General features: G+C 43.8%; 1 protein-coding gene across 3 annotated transcripts in view; it reads right to left on the bottom strand.

Annotated features, from left to right (window-relative positions):
* Positions 1-26,176, bottom strand: part of srgap3 (SLIT-ROBO Rho GTPase activating protein 3) — a 60,518-nt gene that overhangs the window by 21,059 nt on the left and 13,283 nt on the right. For 2 of the 3 annotated variants that reach the window (XM_070958442.1, XM_070958443.1), the window contains exons 2-6: positions 23,681-23,876; positions 15,056-15,218; positions 10,109-10,171; positions 3,395-3,580; positions 873-1,001 (exon numbers count right to left, since the gene is read on the bottom strand). In XM_070958442.1, the coding sequence (XP_070814543.1) occupies positions 873-1,001; positions 3,395-3,580; positions 10,109-10,171; positions 15,056-15,218; positions 23,681-23,876 (737 nt within the window). The remainder of the gene's footprint in view (positions 1-872; positions 1,002-3,394; positions 3,581-10,108; positions 10,172-15,055; positions 15,219-23,680; positions 23,877-26,176) is intronic. The other variant, XM_070958444.1, reaches the window with a different exon arrangement.

The following is a 26,176-nucleotide window of genomic DNA, read 5'->3' as shown; positions in this document are numbered from 1 at the left end:
TTTCACTTGGTCGCAGTTGGAGGCAGACAGTCGCAAGGACATGCTGTGTTTGTGCCAGCAAAGCTCCCAAAAGTGGCATTAACAAGAACAAGTGAATGAGGACCAGACAGAGGAAGAGGAGAGAGAAAGACACAACACTGACGGAGTCCCTCGAAGTCACTGGACAAGAACATCCTTCTGTAGCTGCATGATAGTACCAACCCAAACTTCAGAATAAAGGCTGGCATTGTGTGTTTCTGCAAACCACGAGTCTGTTGAAACCTCTCTCTGTGTGGATTTAGGCGAAAAAACACTTGTTTAGGGTTCGGTAAAGACCACTTTTTGGCTTAAAACACCCAGGTTTGTCACCACAAACGTGGCTCGAGCGGTGGTCTGGTGATTGCCGATTGTCTCACCTGGCTGTCACGCCAACACTTCCCCCTTCTCCTCCTGATGATAAATCCATTTTACATGAATGTAGCGGTCATCTGAACTACATCATTTTGATTCCTATTGTAGAAAAGTTGATATGATACATATGAAAAGTACAAATTTAACATATCCGTGCTTTGCAGATACACACAATGCCAACATTTTATTCTGGGGACTTGGCTGAATACCACAGATCACTGAACTAATATTCACGTCAATGGCAGTCAGCCACCAGCATATCAGTGTTAAGTTTGTTATGCAGACATTAATAATGAAAAAATGATGGCAAATGCATTTATTGGGGCCAGCAGCGCAGCTTGAAAACAAACAGCGAACAGGCTGAGAGTGAATGAGACACAGGAACAGATGGTGAGAAAAGCGACAGCGCTGCAGAGTTAAATCAACATCAGAAATCGCAGCTGAGAGATGTAAACAAACACATGTGCCTAGCGCATACTTACATCAATCATATCAGAGACGTCATGGATGTAATATTTTGCCACAACTGCATTTGTTGCTGCCAGGTTCAACAAATAGTCATTCCGGGCTTTTGTGCATTTCAGCTTATTCTCTGAGTACTTGGCTTGCCTCTGGGGAGGAGAGAAGAGACAGAGCAGATGAGGGGAAAAACCATCAGTGCAGGAAAATCAAGCAGTAAGGGGGGTTGGTGTGTGTGCTCAGGCAGCTGCAGCTTCGGGACCACCAGACAGATAGAGATGGTGTGGAAAGTTTGGGAAAACAGGCTCTAGAGAAGCTGCCTATTGATAGTAACGTGTTAAGTGGCACAGCCAGGCTTGCATTAAGTCATTATTCTGTCTCTTAACAGTAGCAGAATGTAAAGAATGTGCATGCTGACAAGAGAGCCTCTGGCTTTAGCGAGCTGCATAGATTTAAAAGATTTTATTTAATAAATGCATATATGCATGAAGTGTTCAACAGCTTAGTCAAATGTAGCATTGAAGGCAGAGTTTGACATTTTGGGCAAAGTGCTCATTCGCTTTCTTGCAGAAAACTAAATCAAAAGACAGATACTACTCCTACATCTGTACAGTGAATATGAAGCTGGAACCAGCAGCTGGTTAGCTTAGCTTAGCATGACGACAGCAGCAAGCCTGGTCTGTCCAAACTGTAATGAAATCCACCTCACAGCACCTCTAAGCTTAATTCACATGTTATAGCTCATTTATTTAATCTGTCTAAAAAGTGTGGAAGATTTGGGACCTTTGGACAGAGCCAGACTAAATGATTCCAGTCTTTATGCTAAGATAAGCGAACCCGCTGCTGGCTCCAGCTGCATATTTACCGTACAGAAATGAGAGTGATATCGATCTTCTCCTCTCAGCAACTCTCAGCAGCAAGAAAGCAAGTAAGTGTATTTCCCAAAATGTTGAACCGTTTCTCCACAGACGGCATATTAGATGTCTTCATAGTCTTTGTGTTTGATCATACATGTTTAACTTTGATGTTTGGCTCTCTGTGGGCTTGCATCTCAAAAATTCAGACAAATGCATGCAATTGCACTTAGTATGAAAGAACATAAAAGGAACAACAGCATAAGTGGCATTTGTACTGAATAAACACAACACATTGATTTTGCAAACTTGTGCTTAACAGTACTGACAAAGTAGCTTCAGCTTAGCAACACAATGTTTCAGACACGACTCAGAAAAGCATTAAGGCTGTCTGAAGTACAACAAAAGCACTGCAATTCTAAAGCCGAGACATTTTGCTCATTACTTGAATTGCTTGTTTGTACATTTCACTATACATGGACATTTCGCTTCCACTTTCACAAAGGCATTATAATGCAAATTGCAGCAATGGGTTAGAGGAACAGAAATGAACTTTTCTTTCTTCCTCTTCCTCATCCAACCTGTTTGCAGGCAGAGTAATGAGACAAAAGCTTAGAAACAAGACGCAGGAAAAAAAGAATATTCATTGCCACGCGATGTTATAAATAGCGTTCATTTCCCAAACCAAGCAGCATCTCCAAGGAGAGGCGCCTGAGATGGGAGAAACACTGTCGTCCTGACAGCTTTCTGATTTCCTGCACCTGAGAGATAATGGGAGTTTCATTTGCATGAAGACATTTCAGAAGAAGCTCCAGAATAAGAGATGCATGGGTGCATTTAAAGTACAGTGTGCTCCAGAGACCACCAGGTCTACACTGCTGGCAGAGAAGATTTTACAAACTAGAAATCTGCATACGATGGAAAGAGAGCTAGGTTACTGGCTGGGAGTACAGCTGTTTGCTCAGTGCGGTGCAGTCCCTCTCTGACACTGTAATGCTATGTGTCTGCTGGTCTCTCGTTGTGAGTGAACCCATCAAATAGAGCTGGTTCTCCATTTACAGAACTCTACACTCTTCCAGCCTCCTCATTCAGCTTTGAGGGGCTGCTAAACCTGCAATAACTGATACTGAACTGAATACTTACATGCCATCATCTTTTAAGCTGATGTGGTGAACTTGTTAGCATGTGTCACACGCTTTACAGACATGGAGCAACATTAGCATTCATGTGGAGTCTAATTTCTGACCACCTGGCAAATATAAGTCTGATATTCACTCTCCTTTTAGCTCTGTTCCTGGTCTTTACTGACTCCTGATGGAAAAATCTGACTCCAGCTGCTAAATGTGTTACTTTGGTGCCGGGCAGGTGAAAAAAACTGATGGTATGAGAGTGGTGAGAGTGAACCAAAACAATCAGCTGCAGGCCTGGAAACCAAAACAATGAGCTAAAAGAAGCTATAAAGCTCCACGAAGCTCAGAGGAACTGCAGATTTCAGTCATAATTCTCTGTGGGTTCCTCACTATGAGCACAAGTAATCATTAAATGAACTGTTGGTGTAAAAATACTGATTATCGCAGCTTTAAATGTCTTGTCAGGCTTAAATTCAGGATTTTTAACAAGCAGACTGAAGCTTGGTGCCGTCACATACATATGCACTACACAATACGCCGTGCATCCTTGGGCACACTCACCTTCTCTTTCATCTTCTCAATTTTCCTGACGAAGCTGCGTCTCGGCTGGCGGTCCTCGTGGCGCAGGAGGTTCACGTTGAGGTCTCCGGACTTGCTGAACTGTTTCTCCTCCTGCTTCTCAGCATCCTTCAGCTTGCTCTCTGCACTGATGCTCTCAGTGTGGTACATGTGGTATGTTTTCATCACCTGCCGCAGGAGCATGACAGATACACAGCAGCGTGAACGTTAGCAGGACTCATCATTGTCACATTTTCAATATAGGCTGTACAGGCTAAACTGTCAAGATGTAAAGATGCTTCGCAGACACTGTCAAACTCGGTTAGAAAAAGTGACAATCAGGGGGTTCACTGGTTTATCAGCAGTACATTCAATATCAACAGACTGAGAAATGAAAACACAAAGCCAACAGCTGCTGAGAGTGCCACAGTGAAATTGATGGGGAGGTTTTTTATCAATTCTTTCTGTAAAATTGGAACTGCAACGGTAGGCCAATTAATCGCTTAAGTCATTTTTCAGGCAAAAAAAGACAAATATTCTCTGGTTTCAGGGGTGTTGTCTGAAACAGTCAGAAGGCCTCAGTGTTATTATTAGAAAATCAAACCACAAAGACACTTTTGTCCTTTTGTCCTCATTCACTCAACCACCCATACCTGTACACTGATTTACAATAGCATTACTGTTGTGCTGACGCTGCCAGATGTGACCAACAATAAGGAGATAAAAAGGAGAGATCTTTCAACGTCCTCTGTGTCATTTCCTCCCAAAATCTGGTTGGATTTTGGCTTTTTCATGGTGGCCTGGTGGATCAATTTGGGCGGCAATGCAGCGGTAACACAGATGTTACTACATGTGGAATATTTTAAGTGAATCCAGGGGCCCAGGGTTGTGTGTGGTTTAGCCTCGGCTGTCAAATCTTCAAATCGCCCCCTCAACCCTTCCTCACTCCGTTCCTGGCCTTATTCTCTACAGCAGCTCTTCATCACTGCAGGCTTGTTCATTTTTAGCTCTTCTGTGTGGCAGAGTGACAGCACTGTTTTCCGTGTTCTCTGCAGTTACCTCTTCACTTTGATCTCTACACTCAGACACCTCCACATCCCGCTCCAACATGGTGATGCCTAACTGTGGTGGCAGAAAACCCTCGTTAGACAAGACAGAAGCATCCTGAATGTGTCTTAATTCATGCCAGATGCTCATTGAGGGAGTCTACCCGTCCTTAAGCCTCATAAAGGACCATCCAGATGTGAGCTGCGTCTTCAAACGTCTCGAGCACTCAGAATCTTCTCTGAACACCTCGGGATGTTAGACAGTCAACATAAACAGTGATTTATTTGTTTCCTGTGGCTGTGAGGAAATGCTCACTTGGTGCTGAACTTGAGCAGCAGGGTTCTTTTTTTTCCTCTCTGAGAGCTGCTCATCAAAACCACGTGTTCGCCATCGGGTCACTCGCACCTATAATCTTCTACTGACCTCCAACCCTTTGATAGTACTTAAAGTGGCTCTATTTTTTTCCCCTCACTGCGCTGGAATAAATACAGCTCCTCTCCAGGCGGCAACAACAAGAACAACGGAGTGACAAAGAACTGTGAGGCAAACACCTGAAAGTGAAATAAATACATCAAGTGAGGGCCCCAAGTCTTTTCTCAGAGTGACAAAGCTCAACATCGATGTAGCTGCTCCTCGACGAGAGAAACTAGGCTAACACTCTGTTCCTCCCCAGGCTGTCAAAGCGTTTCTTTCATATTCCTCTGAAAATGTGCTAGATTTCCAGCCAACTTTGAGCCATCTGACGAGAGGACCTGCAGCTAAAGACACAAAGTAATTTGCAGGAAGACTGAGCTTCAGCTGTGTCTACAGGAGGTGTGTGTATAGCTGAGTCCTCTGACGACAGCCTCTGGCTATTTCACTCCTGAGCTGAGTCTCTGAGCCGCTGAGAGAAACCCAACAGAGGCTGGCGTTCTTCATAATGACTGCAAGGCCAGAAGACGACACTTCTTTTCAACATGAATTTAAATATTCTCAGGATTCAAGCCCCTGACGAATCACAACGTCCCTGGTTTGACTCTGGCTGGGGACTTTTGCTGCACTTCATCCCCCCATTGTGCCCCCTTGCTCCTCTATGACCATAAAAATCTGCCATATTGTGAGTCAAAGACGGCTTGTAGGGATGTCATGGTAAAATATAAGTGGAGCAAAAGTGTTTCATAACATGATTTATACAGTATATATGGTGGGTGATGTATGAGCAAGGACATAAAATATGAGGGGGGAAAACTGGCAAAAAGCAGAAGAAAATCTTTACTAGTAGATATAAATTAGGCCAAAAAATTTACATCTGAGGCAAAAGCAGCTTTAATAGATCAGAAAGTATTTTTAAACAGACCTCTATCTGAAATCTGAAATCTGAAATCTAAATAATAATCTGAATAATTCATGCTGAGATTTTTCCCAAAGATGCAGTAGCTATGACATTTTGATGTGTGAGGAAATATATACTGCTGAGAAAATAATGAAAGACTGACTATGAATGAATGAATGAATGAATGAATGAATGAATGAATGAATGAAAGCTATACCAGCAGCCAAGCCTGAGAGAGAGATTTTCAGTGTTGTTGTTAACAAAAGAATAATGGTGTATGAGGCTGAAGAGCAGACATAAGACACAAGGTGGTGGATCAGAAAGATAAGATAAGCTTTATTGATCCCAGTGGGGATATTAAGTCAGTGTAGCAGGAAATTAAAACAGGTTCAATAAAAGAAAACTGAATTTTACAGAGACACGTCGCTGAAAGTAACCTCAGGAAGCGACTGGCTCATCAAACAGTCTGGCTTTTGCTCCTGTTTCTCAGTTTGGGTTTGGTATTAACAACAGACAACAGGATCCTCACTCTCACTGCTACTCCTGCTGCACCATCATACTTTCAACAATGCTTGAACAATAGCCTCAGCCCTCAGTCTTACATCCCATTGAACAGCCAGGGATCCAAATGGGATTTCACACTTTCCTCTCAGCAAGATTTGCTTTGTTGGCAGCCAGTGAAAACTGTTGGAAAATACCACAAGGCAATCACCATGTGGCCACGCTATTGATTTAGCTATTTCTGTACAATTAGATACTAACAAGGCTGCAGCCATGATAAACCAGAATTACCGCCTCATGGTTGTTTGTCTGGCTGTAGTAATGCGGTCGCTGTACCGGTCTGTCGTGGTGAAGAAGGAGCTGAGCCGAAAGGCGAAGCTCTCGATTTACCGGTCAATCTACGTTCCTACCCTCACCTATGGTCATGAACTTTGGGTCATGACCGAAAGAACGAGGTCCCGGATACAAGCGGCTGAAATGAGTTTCCTCCGCAGGGTGGCGGGGCGCTCCCTTAGAGATAGGGTGAGGAGCTCTGTCACCCGGGAGGAGCTCAGAGTAGAGTCGCTGCTCCTCCACATCGAGAGGAGTCAGCTGAGGTGGCTCGGGCATCTCTATCGGATGCCCCCTGGACGCCTCCCTAGGGAGGTGTTCCAGGCATGTCCCACCGGGAGGAGGCCCCGGGGAAGACCCAGGACACGCTGGGGTGACTATGTCACTCGGCTGGCCTGGGAATGCCTCGGGATCCCCCCGGAAGAGCTGGAGGAAGTGTCCAGGGAGAGGGAAGTCTGGGCGTCCCTGCTCAGACTGCTCCCCCGCAACCCGGCCCCGGATAAGCGGAAGACAATGGATGGATGGATGGATGGATGGATGGATGGATGGATGGATGGATGGATGGATGGATGGATGGTTGTTTGTCTCCATGTCCAGACTCAATAAGACCTATTAAGTGTACTGTTTGGTGACGTGGAAGTTCTCACTATATTGACATGTATGATTCCAGTGAATAACTTCCAGTCAGAAACATGCTGTCTTCACTTAGAGACTATTTTGACAGTACAGAGGACAGACAGAGAGCTTCATCACGTGGAGCAACAACAATCACCTGAAGCTCAATATCAGCAGAACCAATGAGCCTGTGGTGAACTACAACGCTTCAGATATGGATGTTACTGCAAAGAACATAAAAACATGAGAAAACTTTATTTCTGTCTGAGAGTCAGACGTCTATGCCTAACTGTGCATTGTCAAAATGTTCCATAGGCTATGATGGTACCTGGGAAAATCAGTTTCATTTGTACAGTCGTTACTAACAGTTGGTCCTAAAGAGCTGCACGATGGCAGCTTGATGACATCAATCAATACAAAGATCTGTCACGGCTAGACCCTTCACTGAGATCAATAAACTCAAAGGCCATTAAAGAGCAAAAACAAGAGAAATGATGCAAAACGGTATCAAAACACTGCATCCCCTTCAAGTACGGTCACGATGAGACTGACATTTAGATTGAATAAACAATTATTGAGTCTGAAAGTTGTGCTGTATTGACCAGCACGAAATGATCAATTTGTGATGTTTGTGTTGTCTGGCAACAATACATTTTTCCACCTTAGCTGTGAAGTTTCGCACAACTCCCACAATCCTCTTCTCATATTTAGAAAGAATGCAGCCATACGTCATTTGGATTTTGAGTTTTCAGCCAGACTACAGCTGAGGCCAAGTGGAGCATGAGAGGAGGGACCATCTGAGTTTTATTACGCCGCCAGAGAGGGGAGGATGAGTGAAACAGATATATAGTAAAACAGTATGAACATATTGAATTGTGATGTGTTTCCAAGTGTGTCTGAACTCCACAGTAAACCTGAAACAAACCCTGACACTGGAAACCAAACTGGAAGAGGAACAATAACTGTATTTTCATGTATTAAGATAAAGTGTGAGTATGGCAGCCTTGGTCAGCCTTTAGAAGTATCTGACCAGTAACAATCCTTTCAAAATGCACATTCCTCTAATTAACATACGTGTTGGTTATCACATGCTCCCCACAACACAAGCCTGTTTCAGCATCCAAATGTACAGATGGCAGGATCGGGGAGACATGCCAGCTCTGCCCTTTGGTAGTTTGACTCTCATCACATTGCACAGATGAATAAGTCATATAAGGCAGCTCTGCCATCTCTTCTGTTTCACCTCAGGGGGCAGAAGACTGCTGAAGTTGCCTGGACCTCGTCCAGTTTTTCGCACTAAGCCTCCCTCAATAAGAACTCATCTCTGTAACAGTGCAGCACCAGTACAGCCTGTCCTTATCCCCGACATACGCTCATCTATCTGCAGGGTTTCCTGCAGAAAATCCGATTATTAACAATTCACTTCTCCCAGTTCTGACCAATTATTGCAGAACAAATAGAAACATTTATCATAACTTGCAAGTTGTTGTTTATGTTATTTGACACTATCATTGTGACATACTGACAGCCCTTTTTAAAAAAAACAACAGAAAAAATGTGGTCTTGGAAGACATGCTGCCTTCATTAATATTGCCCACTAATTATGTCAAACAGATTTTTGATCTATTAATCTATGCAGAATTCATAAATATAATGAAAAATTAATTATTGGGGATTTTTGGAGGGTCAAAACCAAACATCTTGGCTATGAAGTTTGACAGGAAACATCAGTCCGTACATCCATTCAGCACCTTTCCTTAAATTAAAACATATGGGAAGCAGCTGCCAGATGCCCAAGAGCTGAAAAAAAAGGCTTTTTTTGGGCAGCATGAAAGCTGAGAGAAAAAAAGAATGATGTGGACTACCTTTTCCTCAACAGACAGACACAACAACAACAACAAAGATAAAGAGAACATAATGTACCAGCAGAACTGGTCATCATAGTAACATTACAGTACCCACAGCAAAGCAAAGGGGTGGCGTGGCAACTGAGCAGGAACAGGACCTACGGTGAACGATGGAAAGATGCACATCATGTGATCTGCTTATCATTTCTCTTCAAAAGCTCTGTAGCTCTCTGACAAAAGACACGGCCGTGTGTTAAGGCAGGCAGGTGTTTCACAGGCCTCCACAGGGACAGCCAGCGACGCGAGCCCCGAGCAGGACCGGCGCTGACAGCAGCCAGCAGACGTGAAACTGATGTGAGGCCAGAAACTGGCAAAAACTAATGCAACAGCCCTGCAACAAATCCTCGCTTCATGAAGGTTAGAACGTGCAGGGTTGGCTTTTAGAGAGGCGTTGATTCAATTCTGTGGGTATTCTGGAGGCTGTGGTTTGAGGTGCAGTTGAATTATGTAGCCTCATTCTGAGAGAGGTTTCTTTTTCATAATAGAAGCATCTCTATAGTATAATGCAACACAATGCACCACAAATGACATCCTGCACAATGACCATGAGCTTGAATCAACACCTTTGCACATTAGATCGTTTACTATTGTTTTTAGGAAGCTGCACCTAATAAACTGATTGTATAATATATACAGGAAGGCTGATGGTCATCATGTTATATTAACGGCTGAATTAAATTAACTGGTCCTGCTGTTGCTTCTACTTTGAGTGGAACTTTGCTTTGCTTGGTCTGTACGCTTCAGCAAAGTCGAATTTTTCCATAGACACCTTTAAAGTTGAGAATAATTTCCCAGAAGACTCTCAACAGCCCAAAAAGAAAGCACTAAGAGAGGAAAGTGCAAGCCTTTTAGAATGTACAAAGAATACAGCATAAAAAAGAAAGACCGAGCATGAAATAAAACCTTTCAGAGACGGAGACGGAGAGACAGAAAAGGAGTGGATGAGCTCAGTGATGAGATAAGGTGTGAGGGATCGATCTGCAGGACACACAGCGCATTACTTACAGTGTAGAGTTCATTTGTCACCTTCACCAGCTCCTCGTGCATCTGGATCCCAATGTCTTTGCTCTGAAACACAGCGAGCAGAAAGAGCAGGGGTGAGAAAACAAACGCCGGTTTGAGCCCTCAGCTCTGACCTGATGGAACAGACGGAGTCGGTTATGCTGACACCATGACTTTGGTGGGTTGTAGAGAAATATCTCGAGGACTACAGGATGCTGCGGCACCAAAGCTGGTACAGATATTCAAGGGCGTCAGAGGATGATTCCTGCCGACTTTGATTATTCCCTGACTTTTCATCTAGCTCCACCGACAGCTCAGACTAACTGACTCTTTAATGCTCAACAGAAAATAAACCCAGTCCATTCAGATCTTTCTCTGCGTGCCCTCCATCCAACACTTTGGATTTCTGGGGTGTTTTTACTTGTCATAACAGTTCTGGTTAATCTAATTCTAACTTTATCATCTCGAGTTTCAACTTCCCCAGCCACAGAAATGTCCCTTCTTCCTCCATCTCACCAGCTCTTCCTTTCAGCCAAACATGAAACAGACTGCATGAGGATATGAATGAAAATATGGAGGACATTACTTTCTATAGAGGCTCGAGAATCAACTGTACAACCCGCGAGCAATTGCAGCGCTGTGAGGCTTTTACTTCTCTCAGTACAGTATAGGACATGATCACAACACACTAATCCCACACTTACTAACCGTGCCTCTCTGCTTGTTGTGGCGGTAGCAGCAGGTTAACTGCGATCAACTGCACATTAAATTTCCTGTGAATGTCGCACGTGAAACTGTGCTTCATATGCAGGCTTTTGAAAAGACGCTTTTTCGCCCATGACCTATGCGTGTGTGCACGTGTCAAGTGTGTCAAGACAACGTGTGACATCCTGTGACAAAGAAGAACACTGTCCGTTGATGTTTCACAGCGCAGCACAGACATAAATAAAAAATCAATAATGTTTCAAGCCCTATTTCCAGTTTCATAGCTCATCCTAATAGTGAAAAGATTGCTGAAGCCATCATTTCTCTCTAATTTGTTTGGCTTGGAGTCTCACTGAAGAGACTGTCAGATGCAGCGAACACCTCCTGGAGCCGCCCAGTCGAGTCTTTCAATGCACCTCGACCTTTCCACAGCTCAAAAACATGGGACACACCCGGACTGGAAGGAGAAATAACCGACAGAGTGAATGCAATAATGTGTGTTTGTGTGGGAAGGAAGCACAAAGCCTTTATTTGAAGACCTCGAGGTGAGAAAATGCACCAACAGTCGCAGCATATCTCAGTGTGACTGTCTGACACACTAAAAAAAAAAAAACAGAAGCAACACCTCCACTAACATCACCGAGCTAGAGGAACCTGTTGTGTTTGAGAAAGGGCGACAAACAAACATCTTGAGTGCAATCACAAACAGAAACTGGACAACCCTGCTTCTTTCACGGCAGTCGGTTTTTCCACTACAGTAATACTTTCTGCCATTACCAGCCAAGATCATGGTTTGAGTTACATCACAGCTTCGAGGTCTATTTGTTTTGGTGTGTTTGATCCAGTGGATTGTTAGCCTGAGCAGTGCGCTCTTTAGTTGTCATATTAGCTGTTCCTTCTTTCTTTTTGGCTGGCAAAAGACTTCTGGGTACCAGCATCCAGAGGTGATTTAGGTGCTGAACAACCAGACCTGACACACCATGCACACAGCTTGCCTTAGGCATGCATAGAACTGCCAGTCATACCGCTAACATGGATTTTCAAAAAGCATTTTTCACCTTCATGTATTAGTCATACGCTTGCAGTAGGCGTAATGTTTGTAATGTCGGCCATATGTAAAGGTTCTCCAGCCAGCTGCAGCGGCCCGCTTTAATTCGTCCATCTAACCGCATATTCTGATGTTCAGCTTTTGTTTTTGAAGAGGGTCACCACGGCTATGAGAGCTGAGAACATTTTGAGCCAAAGACATCAAACAGCATAGACACAAGTTTATACATTCAGAGAGCAGAAAACAGCGTGAGCCTGTTAGAGCCAGTTTCTGTATGAGCTGCACAGTATGTTTTGACAATATGTCACATTATTTAAAAAATTTAAAAATTTAAAAAATTAAAAATTTGTTATTTTTGTGCAAATCTTTGTTTACATTAATATATCAACAGATTAGTTCATTGATGATGATGATCACCTGTAAAAGGAAGTGGTGGGGCAGAGGTGAGCCAGTAGAACAGGGTATTGATACGGTCTTTGACCTCATCTTAGAGTCAGCAGGTTTTTTTTGTTTTTTTTTTGTTTAAGGTGAAAATTAGTCAGCTAAAATGGTCGCAGCAGTTGTGGTGACCACAGACCCAAAGTCTACCCCTGAAACTTGTTGCTGTGCTGTGAAACTTTAATATGTTAATGATCAACATTAAGGCATGAGGCAATGTGAAGGCTGACTTAAAGAGAATAAAAATGAGCCTGCTGGAACAACAAAACAAATCCAACTTCCAGTCAGTCTTTATTTATTCATTTATTTATTTATGATGTATTTAGAGGAAGGAAAAACTGTTGAAAGTGAAAAGGACAATAAAATTAAGGTCATGTTCATGAGTGGAACAATGACGCTCGTCAGTGGGAAATTGATGCATACAGCTAATTAGGTTAGACCGGTGGGCTGCCGGTGTCCGGCTAAGAATAACTGATGCCCTGCATACGGCAGACTTAAGTGCACAGCAGGTTTGCTGTCAAATATGGCAATAACATTCAAAACGGTTCTGTCCGTTCTGTGAACCGCCTCCCGCTCCCTCCTCAGTGTCAGTCAACAGCTGACTCATTAATTCTGGTGCAACATAGTGACTCAGCAAGATGCATAATGGCCATTTCACTTATGAATCAGTATGAAAAGTATCATTTTCTGTCAGATCAATACAACAAGGAGGAGCCGTGCTGAAAGAAATCCTCACTGTGCCTATACAGTATTGACATACTGATGACTGAAGGGAGGCAGGGCAGGTACTCATGTAATTCACTCATGCACACACCCACACCCACACCCACACACACACACACACACACACACAAACCAACTCAAACCACACCTACCCCCCATTCATAGGCAGATGAAAGTTAACATTTTTGTCCACACCCTGCTCGGCTATAATAAGTGTGCTTGAAAAAACTTGCTACTGGTGAGTCAGACATGTAACTAATCATCAAAGAGGGAAAAAAAAGTCCTGCTCCGACAGCTGTTCATTGAAATATACCCAGAAGAGATCAAACCAAATAACCTCAGTAATACAGGAGGGATTTGTTGTTTGTTTTTATCTGGAGTGATGGCATTAAGTCCAACTCAAGCAAGTGTCGGACTGAATGTGATAAATGGGGAAAATCCTCAGAGGGCTCCAGCAGCTGGTGAATGGCATCTGTATGCATCAGTGGCTCTGAAGTGAGACAGACTGCAGCATGTACTGCAGAGGCTCAGGGGGAGCAGGGAGGGTTCAACCAGCGAGTGAGCCACCGTGATGCAACACAGTGTAAGAGCTGTGGTGGGTCATATTCAAACAGGCCTCATAGTAACGCCTGCGAACAAACTACATTCTGAAAATCTTCCCTCTGAGAAAGACAGGAAATAGCACAGCTGCACCAGATATAATTCATTAATTTATTCTCTTTGCAATTAATTCATAGTCACGGAACACTGAGCAGACAGTAGTTTGCAGCAGTTACGCTGCCGTCTGTACATTCACATTTGTCACTGACTTTAATTGCATTATTTGACACTTATTTGAGATCTAGCGGCAGCTGCAGGCGCGGTTCAGGCGGGACGACTGTTCGTTCGGAAACAACAATGGCAGCTCCTAAAGAGGTTAGCATATGCTGCTATAACACGAGCTACGTCAGAACTGGGGAGGCTTTCTTAATTGAAAGACGAGCAAAGAACAGTAGATAGTTTCACTCTCCTACTGCGTCATACAGTTCATTGATCTCATTGGTTCAAGTTAGAGACAGACAGATGGGTCATCCAATCACATGCCAAGTACTTTTTTTTTTAAAGTGTCCGCCCTTCTCCAAACAGTTTCCACGGATGACGTCTCAGATGGTTCTGTGGGACAAACCATCTGACGCTTCAGCCTGTAAGTCACAGCTTTGGTGGTTAGATGTTAAACAAGCCCTTGATCAAGTTTTAGTCCACAGCTGCACTTTTTGTTCTTGATCACCTTGTCATGTCCAACAGTCAATCATCTGCGGCTTTCGTTCATTTCAGTTTTTAATTTTCTCCAGAGCTTTTTGATACATTGTTCATTGCCTCCCAATATGCCTGCAAGCAAGCAGCAGCCGCGCCATCCACTCATACTCTCAGACGCAGAGAAAGCTACCTGACAGCACCTGACTTTGAAAAGGATGGAATGTTTCTTCCTTCAGCTCTGGCACAGTTTCTCACACACACACACACACACACACACACACACACACACACACACACACACACACACACACACACACACACACACACACAGAGTTATATCTGAATGGAGCCTAGTAAGCTCACCTACAGGAAGGCCTGCAAGGTGAAAACAGGGTTCTGATGTTTGGATAAGACCTCAGTCATCTCTGCTATGTGCTGACAGGGAGCCAAACGTTGCTCACACTAGTCAGGGCTGCAGGGTGCTGGACAAGTCTTGGGCCGGGGGTGTGGGGAGGGGGGGTTCTCAGCCTCATTTTTCCCAATGCTGTTTTGACTGGCCAGACAGACCTCCTACACCTCCTACTAACTCAATGTGCGCTGGGACACAGCTCCAAGCTTTTTTGGGTTTGCATCAGTCTGGGGAACTGCTTTCATTTCAGCTGCTGCAACTTTATAGAAACAATAAGGCATACCAATTAGGCCCAGCAAATAACTGCATCTTTCCTGGCCTCTAACATTTTGTGCACTGGTGATAAGGGAGAAGTAGTGAACAAAGAGGGAGGGATGATAGTCTCACTGACCTTCTTGAACAGGCGGATGACGTCCTCGCTGATCTGGGCCAAGCGGAGGATGACATTGTTGGTGTAGATGTCGCTGAGGGTGGCGTGGTCGCGGCTCTCTCGCCTTGTCTGGTTCAGCACCAGGTACCAGCAGTTTACTGAGGACAGCAGGTGTTGGTCTTTCCTGAAAAAAACAACAGGATTGTTTGAATGTCTTTCAGTATAAAACTAAGGCAGAATAACACTGACAGTTGGTAATGCATTTTTTTTTCTGGTCACTTGTTTTTACTTGTTTGTTTTCTGTGGCACAATCACAATTTGAACAGGACTGAGTCAACAACTATGAGGCTACTGTTAGGCTCTTTAGCTTTTAGCTAAATGCTAATCGCAGAGTGCTACCATGCTGATAATGACAATGGTGGCAAGCTAATGTGTAATCTGGTGGGAATGTTACAAGATTTGAAGGTATCTGATCTGATGATGGCACAAGATGAAATATTTAGGTATCACCATAGTTATTACAGTTCATCCAGAGGGGAACATGAATGTCTGTACTGCACAGTGAATCAATGCAAAACAATGCCAAACAAACAAACTGCACCATAGCATTTTAGAGGCAGTAATAATGCTGCTTGGCTAAACATGAAAGAATGGGAAGTTATTGTTAGAGAAAATAATATAGCTACAGACACGATCTGCTAAAAGAAGACAGCTTCTTGTGGCATAAAACACCACCTTTCCTTTTTTCTTTCATTTCTCAATTTCTGCCTCAGTGAACATCTTCCTCCTTCACTCCAAACAATTCTACGGTCCAGCAATGCATCAACTTGTTAAATGTATAATGCTGGTGACCATAATGATCCAGAGAGTCATGCGCCTTGATTGCTGCATAATCAGTTTAAACTGTCTCCGCCTGGGGTGCTTTCAAACAGAAAGACGAGGGCACACACACACACACACACACACACACACACACACACACACACACACACACACACACACACACACACACACACACACACACACACACACACACACACACACACACACACACACACACACACACACACACACACACACACACACACAATCCCTTCAAACCCATACCCTTGTCTGGATCCTATCTGAGCATTAATCAATCAACTAGCCCTGAGGAAGAAACAAAGAGAGAGGGGGAAATGAGAGCGATGGAGGGAGAAAGGCAGAGCAGGGTGGGGGATAGGGTTTCACTGTGGAGCAGTAAGAAGGGATGAGCAGCACCGACATCAAAGCGCCCCCCTTCAGAGAGCTTCCATAATGCTAATCACATCTAATGAAGTTGATATCTGGCTACTCCAGAGTGCTTTCCCCATTATTCCTTTACTTAACTCTGGCCGTGAACGCACTTGCAGCAGGCTGACAGGACACCAGCACATAACATCTCTCAGAACATCAGAAAACAGGAGGCACACGCGGTAAACTTCGTCTATCCATTCATTACTGGGCCAGTGTTTGAGGATGACTGGCAGAGATTTAGGATGGTTTCCTGAGATGCACTTTGTCTGAAAGGCGAGTCAATTAATTTTGCTATTAAAGAAATGTAATGGTGATTTGAAAGAGCGGAGAAAATCCAGCCATCGATTCAGTATGGCAATGAAAAAGTAATAATAAAACGATTAAACTGGACGTTCATGTGCAGTATCAAAGTGAGATGAACCCGACTGACAGACCATGCAAAGTGAGGGTAGGATTTTAGTTTTTACTAACAATAGATCTCCTTCACTTCACTGGGATGGCCTATTTCTACTGTTTCATCATCCCTCAATGTGTACCAGTTCTGCTTGACTGACCTATCTGCCTGTAAAGGACGCAGCTCCTCCGTGTACAACTGCTGTTTGTGGTTGAGGGGTTTAGGGAACAAGCACCACTACTCTCTGCTAATCCTTGAAAGTGGTCAGAGATGCTTCATCACATCCCTAAGCACAACCAGGCTCCAATTTTTGTTCATTTTTTTATTCTCTTTGGTTTTCCACCCAAACATTGTTCTCTGTGAATTAGAGGGAACTCCTTGGCCCTGCTCTGATGGTTAAAAGTGCTTGGAGACCTGCGGTCCCCAGAATAATACTGCTGCTCAGCCTCTGCTGAAGTCACATTTTCCTTTCCTTTCCATTTGACTGGAACACAAGGTTATTTACATTCATGTCACACTGATACAAGTCTGTAATTTATAGGCCTTAAAGGGGTTCATTCTGCAGGAGAACTTACTCAAAAATACAAAGTAGAGTCTGTAGCCATGTTAGCGCCACAACAATACACAACAATAACAGCATGTACCTTGTTTATCATGTTCACCATCTTGGTTTAACAAGTCAGCAGGCTAGCATTTGCCAATTAGCACTAAACACAAAGAACTTTAGTAATATGAGTAGCTACATCAGAACTGGAGAGAAAGTAGTGGACAAATTTAAAATGAGAGCAGATGATAGTACTAGATGAAGAGTCAGAGGGTCATTAGCATTATTAAAATTCACCCGCATCTCATTCATCATCTATTAGTTGTGGCCAATCCATCTGGTAGATATGGAGATATTTCACTGTGTCAAATAGAAAAAGTTTGGATAATTTGGTGACAAACTTTAAATGAAGGAATAAGAAGCTCTGGCAGTGGTGTACATGCGTACGTGCTTAATGCTCAGGGTCAAAGCCTTGAAGAGAGAAACAAAGGACAAGATTTCTTTTTCCCCAGTCACCGTCCTCATTTCACAGGAATTAGGAGCAGAAGGTCGGTAATTAGGCCTGTGTACCAGCTGCATCTCTGGGAGCTGAGTATTTTAACACAGGAATAAATGCAGCTCCTCCATTTGGTTTATGGGACACTACCTTTCTACACCAGCTGCTATACAGTCCTATCCATCACAAAGGGTCAGCTTCAGCATGTAATAAAACTCATTCTCCCATCTCTACTCTCTACCTGCTTCTCCTCGCTGATTTCCTGTGAATGGTTGCGTTTCGGTCGAGAGTCTACAGGTCAATTAATCCAGAGGGCTTCAGAAGGGTCGGTTTTGGATGGCTCCATGCCCTTGGTATTCATACACAGGATATCATTAACATGCAGAAGGCAAACGATGAGCTCTGAGAGTCTCTAGAGAAGTGAGAAGGAAGAGGAGGAGGACAGACGAGTGCAGCTTTCTGGCATCCTATTACATCTGTCTCATCCTGCAAAGCACTGCCTGACTGACTCCATTGGGTTTTTACAAGGTCTGCATTGCCTCACTGTCCTTGTGAGGCAGATACATACATGCAAGTGTAATCTGTGAATGCATGGAGGAGCGTGAAGAAGATCCGACACAGAGACAGTGGAAGTGAAAGGGGAAACAAAGAAAGAGCATATGGTTGGAGAACACTGCAATAATCCCTTGATTCATGGATAAACTGATGGCAAGCTGTCTCCATAACGTGCATACCCTGAACAAGTCAGCATTGTATAGAACAGTGCACGTGCGTTAGTCATGGCTGCACTGGATGCCACCATCTAATCACCCTGCGCCTATGATGTGCCTGAGCCAGGATTTCCAGAAGGAAGTGTGTATTTATCAAACCAGGACTCGGCTCTGTGAAGGCCTTTAATCCCCTCCACACTGCCTGCCTGCTGCTTATCAATGAAACAGCCAAGGAAAAGGAGCTGGAGCCAAACACAGTTTCAAAAGACAAGGGGCACGTGGGCACATGCCGCCAGCTTTGCCATTCAAATTCGCTTTGCCCCCGTTTTCAAGCGGGGCTTCAATACGCTACATTGCTGATTTGCACATCATTTAGCATTTTTTCCCTTTTTGTGTGTTGGCACTGCTAACATTTGATAATACACAGCTGCACAGACACAGGGGCCTGAGCAGAGCAGAGCACGGTGCAGCGGCAATGACGAGGAGACAAGGGTTTAACAAGATCTGAAAAGCAAACTGCAAACCAGCTAATCTATTGATGTTGTATATGTTGATTTCCACCAGCTGGACCTGTCAACCTGACAAGAGCAGGGAATCGACTGCAGTGTTCAAACAAACCAGGCTTGGACAGATATAGTTCAACCTTTTACCCTTCAGTGCTCGTGAGAGCAGCCATGGTTAACACAAAATGGGACTGAACAGATAGCTGTAGTTTGGTGCCAGTGAACAAAGCCAATAAAACATCTGGTGCAATCCTACCGCAGCAGGTATCATTCCTCATAATTATATTATAACCACAGCAAGGCATCGCACTCTTTCATAATGGCTTTTTAAAGACAAACACGTTCTGGACAAAGGCTGCATCATACGCGCTGGAATCTCCTCTGATAGACTGTCAAAGCTGTGCCGTGCTGACCATGAAATGAACAGACTTCACATGAGCAAATGAGGAAATGAGCAACATTAGCTTCAAAAGTAGAATAACTCAGATATACTGTACAAAGATCTGGCCTTGTAGAGATATCCAACACTTTTCTCCCCCAGTTCCTCCCAAACCAATTGCTTAGACACACACACATAAAGAGATTAACACACACGCGCACTCACACCAAATTGGACACCACTATGAGCCCTGTCTTATCTTTCCCAGACAGGTTATTCTCCATATCAATATTGCATGAGTTGTCTTTCTAATGGTGCTATGTTATGTCTGAATCTATCTTCGTGACAGACAGACAGACGATACCAATCCTTTCTAATTCGATGGGGTACATTATAAATCCCATTGATGATATATCCTAAAACGTCTGCCCCATAATTAAAATCAAGTTAGCTGTTGTCTCTCAGGAACTGTGAGCCAGTAAGAAAAAAGGAAGCGGTGCACTATCTGGCACAGCGACTGCAGCATGGAGCGGCTAAGTACTGTAACCCCTCAGTGTGTCTTTTCACTGTGGCAAATGAGGTAAAGTGGAAGAGCAAAATTACCCTTGGTCGGGTTGCTGCGGTGAAGCTGTAGCTGCAGTAGCTGTAAATCACTGTGGCATTTAAGCTTGCTAATGAATCTGCACTGGAAGGGTTCAGCCAACAGACTGCAGGCTGTGATCCAGCACATATGGAAGTCCGTCCTGGTCAAGATGACTGTTTCACTGCTGTGTTTTGATCGAAACCATAAAGGTACAAGTAGGCTGCTTCTGAGGTGCTACTCTGCAGTCCAGCGCAGTTTACAGAGCAATGAAAGACGGTCACAGGCGTGTTGAAGGGTGTCAGGAAAAGGATAGCTCAGATGTGTTGCAGCAGACGAAGTATCAATTCAGTGATGACAAAGAAAAAAGCCACTAATTTCACAAAAGAGAGGCTTAAGACCCTAAAATGGTTTTCTGTATTTTTGATGATGCATGGGCTTTACGCCAACAAAGTGTTTTATTAGACAAACACAAGTGTTTTTCTTGCCCAGGCCCATTTGGTGTTTTGGTGGCTTGCCATGAACTTAACTACACTAAAGTGGGAGGAAAGGAACATTCAAGGGCGTGTCACAGCTGATTTCCCAGGATTTGCGGTTGCTTGCCTGCTCAGACCAGTAGTGGATGGCACAAGGTGCAATCATGTTCTGAGCGTTTCTGTGGCTTGAAACACTCACTCCGGGTGATATATTGTTCACTTGAGTTTAATGCACCCTGCATATTCTTTAGGGCGGAAAAAAACTGATTTCACTCGAATACATAGGAAAGTGTGTGCGGTGGGACTGACGGGTAAAGCACTTTCAGTATGACTGAATATTACATCCTCTGTACATGTCAAGCATGGGTAGTAGCCCCCCACCCACACTTCCTCTGTGGTCTGTCACTGGCTCAGTCCTTTCGCTCCTGTTGTTTGAACATTTTCTCAATAAATGTAATTTAAATGACGCAAGTAAAGTATACGTGGGTTTACATCGAAAGTAAGGTATCACTATACTGTATACTGTGTCTATGTGTGTGTGTGCCACGATCTGTGTAAAGTGTAATAATTATTGGAACATGTGTTGGAGGATTAGGTGTTTTTTCTCACACCTGTCCCTCACTGTGTGGATAAGATCAACTGTACGGGTCAAAGGTTAAGCCGCTGTTTCTCAGCAGCAGCACAGCTCTGTCTACTATCAACCAAGGCACTGGAGTGAAGCATGTCTCCTCTGACACAGCTGGACTCAATTATCCAGTCAAGTCCTCCTCCACTTCACTCACACACACACACACACACACACACACACACACACACACACACACTCCTACATGATCTCATTCTGTGTCAAGAATGTTAAAGGACGTTACTCAAGCAAAATGCCTTTTGATTGGCTGTCATGTTTGTCTTATTGTGCCTCACGTCCTGATTTTTAATTAAAAAAAAAAAAGCCTGTCACTGTCACATCTCTTCACTTTGTATTGAAACCATTCAATAAGTATTTGAACTGGCTCCTCGTAGGTGGGTGGCAACATTTCAGAGTCAAAGTCATTGTTTGACAAAGAGAGCTGAACCTGAAGGAACCTGAACCTGCTTACATTTTCCAACTGTCAAAATGAGAGCAGAAAGCAATGTATGCTTACGCTATGCATTTTCAATGTCGCAGTACTATAGAGTAGAGCATGCACATGCAGTTAGCATTACAGCCCAATTAATTGTGTTAGTGTTTTGCATGTAGAAATCTGTACTGTATTCACAGTGTATGGATTCATTCAATTGGTGTTTTTTTACACCCAGTTTCAAAGTGCAATTCTCTCTCCTCCGTCATCATCCTCTTTGGTCTCTTCGCCCCTGCCGTGATGTCCGCACTGAGAAGGTCTTGCTTCTTCTTATAACTAGCTGAAAACCATTGGTGGTGTGTGATGTCGTACTGTAAAGCGTCACACACAGGAGGTCGTATCCGCTGAACCCAAGTTAGACAGAGCAAGAGCAGATGTTCGGGGCACGAAGTGGGAATGAAATTCTCCCTTTTACAAGTCAGTGTACCATTAAAACAATCTTCAAGAGAGCTGCGTAATGTTGCTTTAAAAAAAGGATTCAAAATATGAACAGGTCAAGGCTGCAGTCCTGCTGGTTCCATTTGCGAGAATCAGAGTCGGGGTTACACTTCATATATGCTGGTGGAGATTCACGTCTGAGATCTGCTGCCAGATCACAGCTGGGATCGTGTCCCATTTCCAGATGCAGCTAAGCTTGCCTGAGGTGCTTGATTTTGGGAGCGGCAGAGCTTAATTTCATGCCCTGCGTGAGTCATGTACCAATGTGTTAGTGGTGGTTTCCGTGCAGACGATCCCTCTTTTTTTTTTTTTTTTTCACCGGCACACGTTTCAGAGTTAGCAGAGCTGCAAATCTAAATGGGTCGAGGCTTTCTGATCTGATGGCATTGAATCGTCACTCCTAAGATTTATACTTTCTGCTGTTATTTCTGTCTTTGGCTTTACCCTTTCACTTGAATACTCAGTCTCTCATCAAACTGTTACATACAAAACTAAAATTGAAGCACATTCGTATTGCCAACAATCCAGCAAACATGTACAATATCAATGACACTGTGTGGTCCCTGCTCTATTTTTGCTAACAACTTACTATCCTATACAAAATAAATTACATGGTTTTAATTCAGCATCAACCTCCACACTGACGCTGATGCAACCCACAGGTTTCTGTCTGAGAGCTTGTGGAGAGTCTGCCATATTTGTTCATAATGGATGCAATTTAAAACATAATGAAGCAGAAAGCTTCACTCAAAGCTTTCTGCTATAAAGTGCTGAACGACAGTAGTGCTTTGGATTTGTTATGTCCACCACCCAGCAGTCTTTAACTTCTTTAATGAACTGCACCCTCATCATCTAGGCAGAGCCAGCTGACCTTTGAAGACGTCATAAAGATCTTGACTGTAATAACAGATCCTCCCTCACAGTCATACAGTATATTGTTGTTTACTTGTGCACTGTAATCAAACAAGGCACTGTGATTAGCAGCAGGGCTGGGTCTCACAGCCAGGTTATAAATAGTGAAGTGTTTAGAGGGGGATAAAGTCACTTGGCATACAGATCCCTGCGGTCTGGGTACACATTGAGAGGAAAAAGGGACAGTTACTTCACAAAAATACATTCAGACTAAACAAAAGGCAGTTGCGCTGAAGTAAACAGAGCAAATATGAAAATGCTGCTGCTTTCAAACAACAACACACAAGCATGGGATGTAATTTCCACCGAGGAGGAGGAGGAGGGAGACATGTGCTCCTCGTTTTTCAAAATCCAATTTTTGTACTCCCACTTATACTGTTTCAGTTGCATATTTCCTTGCTTAAATCTCTCAAAACAATATCCTCTTACTGTCCGGTAGAGAGGAGTAATTTTGTCCTGGGTTTCACCTCTCAGGCTACGCATAGGCTGCTGCCCAAACATCCGATCACCCTGATCTGTGCTGCAGCCTGAAAGAAAGACTGCTGGCACCACTTGAGGCTGAAAAAATGCAGCAAACTACTGTGCACTTTTTTACATTTTTACACTCAGCCTCCTCTTTCCAATATACTATAATTGAACAGTCCAGGGCCGTATTCTTTTTAGTGTTTACCTAACACAAGTATGAGTTCATAATTTCAATTGTTTTATTAGACTAACAGTAATTTGGAAAGCCTGTTGTGTCCCCCATTTCACAAATGAACAAACACTGTACATGCCACAGTTTCAGCAGCAAATGCTGCTGGGAGGGAGGGGAAACTCACTTGAACTGCTGGTGTTCCCTGGAGCTGCGGATCTTGGAGGAAAACCTCTCGGCCAGCTTCTCCAGGCTGCGGGAGTATTCCAGCTCAATCTCTGCTTTGCGGCGGAAGAACTCCTGCAGGTCCTGCAGCAGCTGGATACGAGACTCAGACTGCTGCTCCAAGCATTTGAACTGCTCCACCAGCTGGTTACGGATCTCTGTCCATCAAAACATCAGACAAGAATGCTGTGAGTCAACTCTTTATACTGCTGTCACAACAGTGCACAACATGCCCCGGTCAGAGGCATCATGCAAATGCTAAGCACTATATTATCATCAAGTGTGTTACATTATTATTTGAACCAAAAGAGCCTTTTCTCAGGTATTTGTCTTCCACACGCTCATATCAAGTTGTAGGATGCTTTCAGCGGTGACACTTTATGAGACAACATAGAAAAAGAGCAAAATCATTTTAAAACCTAGGATGTTACCTTTGTACAAATACACTAAGCAATCCAAGGTTAAGATGAGCCTCAATTCTTGTGCTTGCTGTCGCCGAGTGATTAATCAGCCACTACAAGAAACAGAAATACTTCTACTTGGTTTGCTGCCTAAAGATGAACGAAAAGGGTTTGAACTAGAAGAGTGCACTGAGCAGAGCGCAGATCTCCACCAGGCTTACAGTCAAGATGGTGGCAAAAGATAACAAAGACAAGGATTTATTCATCTTGTATTGCACCTAACTTTAGTGGATTGTAACATATCGGTTATGGAATCAATCTGCAGAAGCACCAGTTCAAGATAGCACCAAACTTTTCGATGGATGTCAGTTTTTAGGTAGCACAAAGGCCAAAGTGTGGCCTGAAACAGGCGACGTGCAGGAAATTTCCCCACCCATCGCTCAGAAGAGTGACGAGTCAGCAGCCAATGACGGTATGATCACCGCAACCGCGAGAAGTCCTTTACCACACACTCATAAATGTGCACAAAAATAATGGGCTGATGGGTTGAGTAGACTGAGAGATTAGTCGCAGACAGATACACACAAGGACACACACATATACACACACACGACCAAATGCATGACAATTCATTGAAATATCATACTATTTATAGCACACTGCTCCAAACTTACAGTATCAAAATTTCGATGCGCACAATTAATAATCATCAAATGCTTCTATTTCAGTTACTCTAAGCCATTTGACTACACGCCTTCAGACCGGCAGCAACCATAACGCCTACAGCTGAGAAGGAGAAGGACCCGTGAGGCTCCGTGCCAAGCCAGTGAGATGACCTGTGTCTATGACCTCTCGTAAGCGTGTACGCTGTGGACGTACAGTGAGACGAAGCTGATTTAACGAGAAGCCAATGCACTCCCCCGCTCAGATCGAGCAGTGGAGTAACATTTCTGCTTAAGAGGAACCTGATGCTGCCAGGCAGACTACAGATCCGTCATGCCAGTGGGAACCCATGAGAGAAACCTGATTCCTCTTTGTAGTGCTGTCATCAGCAGCAAGGACGCCTCGACTCGGGAACAGAGAAAGGCTTATTTTGCAGAACAAAAACCCAACCTGATGAAGGAGCAACAGTAAACAGGATGAGCGGTGTCACTGTTCAAGAAGAAGGAAACCTCCCGCATTAATGAGCGACCTTTATTAGAAAGCAAATGTCTTTTGAGCTTCTCATATTAAGCATCTTTTACTGTCACGTAGAAAACACTATTAACACACAGCGCAGCTCCTGAGTCAAGTGCAGTGGAGGAATTAAATGACGAGAATTTAAGCTTTGAGGAGATTTAAGATTACAGCAGAGGCAGCAGACGTTTCATCACAGCGTTCGGAGCCTTCCAGCAGTTCTCTTGTGATCTTTGGGAATTCTTCAAACAAACCTGTACGGTGAGAAAATTAGTAATTATTTTTTTCAAAGGTTACCTTAAAAAATGTTTACTTTCATTTTTAAGCAATAAATTCCAACAGGAATAAACAATCTATCGCATTATGTGCTATTTCTCACGTACATAATTTAATTGGTTGGCTCAAATGGGCTTTTTTTATGTTATTTCTGTCTTCAAAAGATCTACATGGAACTTCCTAAGTGTAAGCCACTGCATGTTGTAACGTCCTTGAGTTACGACATGACTCACTGTAAGTTATAACCCTAAAAAACAGGACAAAGGCTGGATTTTCTACATATCTGAGCCACAGCAGTGACACTCTGGCAGGCAGATGAACTGCTGACTGAATGGTGAAACCACAGCAGTGACACAGTGACTGTGTTTTCATGCTGTCGAGGGTGTAATTTGGTCAGCCAAGCCCTCCTCGTGGATATATGCATGGACTCTGACTGCTGGGGAAGCTTGCCATTTGAACTGAAACAGTGATGCTGTGCTGGGCGAGCCTTTTCCCTCCCTGTGATGTCGTGCCGCCTGGCCTCAGCCTCGAGCGGCATGCTTCACTCTGTGGTTAACCATTGTCCCAGCCCTCCCCTTCATCCAGGGGCCTGCCTCTCCCTCCCA

This window comes from Chaetodon trifascialis, chromosome 3, assembly GCF_039877785.1.
Source record: "Chaetodon trifascialis isolate fChaTrf1 chromosome 3, fChaTrf1.hap1, whole genome shotgun sequence".
Classification (NCBI taxonomy): domain Eukaryota; kingdom Metazoa; phylum Chordata; class Actinopteri; order Chaetodontiformes; family Chaetodontidae; genus Chaetodon; species Chaetodon trifascialis.
Note: the sequence above shows the minus strand (reverse complement) of the source record. Positions and strands in the feature narration are given on the sequence as shown.